This window comes from Aplysia californica, unplaced genomic scaffold (genome assembly GCF_000002075.1).
Source record: "Aplysia californica isolate F4 #8 unplaced genomic scaffold, AplCal3.0 scaffold01008, whole genome shotgun sequence".
NCBI lineage: Eukaryota > Metazoa > Mollusca > Gastropoda > Aplysiida > Aplysiidae > Aplysia > Aplysia californica.
Genome location: NW_004798278.1, coordinates 77,246 through 79,914, shown reverse-complemented (window position 1 = coordinate 79,914; position 2,669 = coordinate 77,246). Strand labels below are relative to the sequence as shown.

The 2,669-nt window shown below is 34.1% G+C and overlaps 1 protein-coding gene across 1 annotated transcript in view; it reads left to right on the top strand.

Moving 5' to 3' along the window:
* LOC101859053 overlaps positions 1 to 2,669 on the top strand; it is an 11,370-nt gene that overhangs the window by 894 nt on the left and 7,807 nt on the right. Inside the window, exon 2 of the mRNA XM_005111121.3 lies at positions 2,162 to 2,279. Within this exon, the coding sequence (XP_005111178.1) occupies positions 2,207 to 2,279 (73 nt within the window). The 5' untranslated portion in view covers positions 2,162 to 2,206. The remainder of the gene's footprint in view (positions 1 to 2,161; positions 2,280 to 2,669) is intronic.

Below are 2,669 nucleotides of genomic sequence, written 5' to 3'. Positions count from 1 at the left end.
GGGGGGGGGGGGGGGGTGGGTAGAAAGGTATACTAAAAACAATTCAATACTGTGAAATAGTCCCGTGTCGATGCATAAGCAAACAACAGTTATTGTTGTAATATGCCTAAAGATTTGAAACTGAATTTCATTGTACATAAATATTGAGACTGAATTTTTTTTTCTTTTTAATTTTACTATGAATTTCAGCGACAATGTCCAAGAAAAAATTGAAAAATGACAATACAAGAAAAGCAATTCTTAAAAAGGAGAAAAAAGTTTACCACCAATTTTGTATTCTTAGATCTGTTTTTTATTCTTTAGCTGCCAGTTCGAAAAATGTATTCCCTACGTGATCAAATATGAAACAATAACGTGGGGAGCGGGGTAATCTCCCAGATCGATCAGTTGATCTGTGACTGTCTTCTCGCTGAAATAAGATGTGAGTGATGGACAAAGAGAATTATTAGACATTAACTAAGATACTTTGAACCGTGCTCTCCGCCATGTGCATTTCATTAAATTGGGATATCCTTAAAGCAAAAGTCACAAGTCATTAGTGGAGGTCACAACCTCATGTGTTTATGTACCGTTTTACATGAATCTCAATGTTACAAAGTGTAGTTGATCATGAAACAAGTAACACATAAAAAAACAATTAATACTGAAAACAATGAAAATGATAAAGCTATTACTTAAATTGATAATTATGCTAACAATAAAGAAATTTGAACTAATGTGATGACGATAAAAATGACAATACTTTAAAATAATTATGATAATGACACTTTTCTGCGACCTTCATACTGTGTCATTCGCTGCAAAAGGACATTTCTCGGCTTGTTTTGAGCTGAGACGACCGGACGAGCCAGCGATGAGATGCCGACATCACTACCTGCATCAGCCCACATCGCTTATTGTTTGTCTTTGTTTAAAGTTTGACTACACGTATTCATTTAGAAATGTTAGATGAGAAGAATAAGATATCGGACTAAGCCTAATCTTGCAAGCCCTTTCAGTAGACGAAAAGTTTATCCGTCTCGTCTCGATTATGAAACGACTGTTTGGCCAAGACTTTCTCACTGCTTTCTTCTTATCTGCAAGTGATTTCAACTTATCGAAGCCCATATCGATTACCTTTGAGTCTAAGAAGGACTGTGACGCTAAGTCTCGTTAGGTCTTTCATAGGACTAACCAAGCAGCGTCATTCTGAATACCTTGTGGTTTATTTGTTATTGTTTTTTAAAGAGACATTCCCAACAGCATACAATTGCATTACTCCAATTTGGAAAGGACACTTCATTTGCTTACCAAAGTTACTGTAGGTTTCTAGTGAGATGTCAAATGTTACAAATGTTTCTCATTTCCAAATTCAATCCCTTAATCAGCTAGGTTACTCGGGTAGAAAAAAAATAACTAATTATTGTCTAAAACAAAAAAGTCACCCACTCCTCTGTTCTTAGCTTTCTTAGAAAGCGAAACAGCACAGCCACGGATCATCATCTAACTTTTTTTCAGATGTATATGATCTGAGACTTTTCACTACCTTAGAACTATAAAGTTCTATCTGACTTTTTTTATCGTTTTGAACCACTAAGACCTTGAGGTCAGAAACCAAATGTTCTGTCTGCTCTGTCAAAATCATAAGATTATTCGGAATCGTTATCAAGATATTCCAAGAATTGCATTTTTTTATTTTTTTTAAAAAGCTTGGGACGTTGTTAAACTCAAAATTTTGAGCGTCAAATTTCTCAAAGCCAGGACTGAGCAGACACAACCTTGTAATTCTATGTTAATGATAACAATAATAAATAGCATTTATGCTGCGCATTTCCACTTTCTAAAAAAATTCTCAATGCATATTACAAGTAATAAAGATATCTCATCTTAAAAATTAATGGACATGTGTGTACGTAAAACATAGAATTGTGTAATAATGTATATATGTATTTATATATATGAGGAAATATACATGTATGAGGAAATATATGAGGACATATATGAGGAAATATGTGAGGAAATAATATATGAGGAAATATATGAGGAAAATAGTCACGCAGTGAGCCTGGCAATGCGTTCACCAAAAGTAGCTTATTGTTTCCTCTATGGCGCAGTTGTCTTGCCATAATAATATATCATAACCTGGAATTGAACCTTTTTTTTTCTTTCATTATGCGGCCAGAATTTGGAAGCTGCTGTACTTCAAACCCTGTGAGTAGCAGAAATCATGTCTGGCTTTTGGGCATCGTGGAACTATAGTCGACACGGGAGATGCCTCCGCTTCTCTTTCCTTGTGATTTGTAAGGACCTTTGAAAATACGTAATAATAATATTATCAATGTATGCTGCCTTCAGCTGTTTAGTTGTTTGTTGTTTTGTTTTTGTTTGGGGGTTTTTTGGTCTTTCTTTTCTTTTTTTTTCTTTCTAGTTTTCTTTCTTTCTTACTTTCTGCCCATCTTCCTTTTTTCTTTCTTTTTTTCTTTCTTTCTTTCTTTCTTTCTTTCTTTGTTTGTTTACTTGTTTGTTTATTTGTTCATTAGTTCTCCAAATCCGACGCATAAATAGAACATTCTACTGACTTTACTAAAAAGCTAATCGGTATATTGATATTCTTTTATTACAGCTTTTGTTGTTGTTGTTGTTGTTGTTGTTGTTGTTTTGCTGTTGTTGTTGTTGTTGTTGTTGTTGCT